The 1,398-nt window shown below is 69.2% G+C and overlaps 1 protein-coding gene across 1 annotated transcript; it reads left to right on the top strand.

Annotated features, from left to right (window-relative positions):
* Positions 1 to 880: 880 nt before the first annotated feature.
* On the top strand, positions 881 to 1,245 carry EMIHUDRAFT_124866 (hypothetical protein; the record flags this gene model as incomplete). The annotated part of the gene is made up of 1 exon (XM_005762085.1): positions 881 to 1,245. A coding segment is annotated over one exon (365 nt), but the record flags the coding sequence as incomplete, so codon positions are not given.
* Positions 1,246 to 1,398: the final 153 nt, after the last annotated feature.

Genomic DNA, 1,398 nt, shown 5'->3' with positions numbered 1-1,398 from the left:
GGGTCACTCCGAGCTCACCCGAGATTGCGCGAGATTGCCTCTACGCGGCGACCCACGGGCCTACCCCCCCCCCCCCAAGTACCCAGATCCCATCCCCTACCCCTCATGTACCCGAACCCTAGGCGGCGATCCACGGGCTCGAGCTCGCGGGACGAAACATCACCGTCTCCTTTATGGCGGAGCTGCCCGCCGCCCTCTCCGCCATCGCCGCCGGCAAAGATAGCCGCGATGCCGCCGAGATGTGGCAGAGAGACCGCCGAGATGTGGCAGAGAGACCGCCGAGATGTGGCGGAGCTGCCCGCCGCCCTCTCCGCCATCGCCGCCGGCAAAGATAGCCGCGATGCCGCCGAGATGTGGCAGAGAGACCGCCGAGATGCGGCAGAGATGCCGCCGAGATGTGGCAGAGAGACCGCCGAGATGTGGCCCAGACAGCCGCCCTCTCCTCCCCCTCCGCCCTCTCCGCCCCCTCCGCCCTCTCCGCCGGCGTGACACGGCCTTCTTGCGCACCGCGGCGCGCTGTGCCGAGGCTTTCCCACCGCCGCGCTCCACGCCGCCCGCGCCGGACGTCGCGTCGCCCCTCCCTGCCCTGGAAAACAGTTATGGATACCCACAACTCGTAATCCGCCACGCGCGCACGGGTCGCCGCCGAGAGCTCGATGCCTCCTCGCACACGCGGTCGCGACAACACACTCCTCTCACTTCACGTGTTCGCACATGGGACAGGCGGGATGGGGTCCGCGCTCTCGGGCGTGCTGGGCGGCGTGCCCGGGCTTGGGCTCGGGGCTCACCTAATGATGGGCGGCGGCGGCGCGGGCGTCGAAGACAATATCGGGCGAGCGGTGTGAACAGCGCCTCTTCACACCCACCGAGCTGTGAATAGGCGCGGGCGTCGAAGACAACATCGGGGCCGAGCGGGCGGCGCTGCTCGCGCGGATCGGCTCGGCGGCGCCGTCGCCGTACGTGCTGCTCAAAAACATGTTCGACCCGGCCGGCAAGGACGAGACGAGCGACCCGGACTTCTTCGGCGACCTGCGCGAGGACATCATGGAGGAGTGCGGCAAGTTTGGCAAGGTCGAGGCGGCCAAGGTGGACAGGGCGTCGCAGGGACACGTGCTGCTGCAGTTCGACTCGACGGGCTCCGCCACAAAGGCGGCCTCCTCCATGCACAGCCGCTGGTTCGCGGGCAAGCAAATCACGGCCGAGTTCACAGACGAGGCCGCCTTCGCCTCGGCGCCGTCCGCGTGATTCGACGGGGGGGGGGGGGGGGGGGGGAAATTCCGTCCCATCCCGTGGTGCCGCCCCTTTCCCCCCCCGAGGGCCCTTTGGCACCAAAGGGGGGGGGGGTAAAAACTGGGGAACCCCGGGAAAGTTGGGTTTTTTTTGGGGGGGGGGGGGGGG

This window comes from Emiliania huxleyi (assembly GCF_000372725.1).
Source record: "Emiliania huxleyi CCMP1516 unplaced genomic scaffold EMIHUscaffold_6937, whole genome shotgun sequence".
NCBI lineage: Eukaryota > Haptophyta > Isochrysidales > Noelaerhabdaceae > Emiliania > Emiliania huxleyi.
The sequence above is the reverse complement of the archived record's forward strand: the minus strand, read 5'-3'. Positions and strand labels throughout refer to the sequence as shown.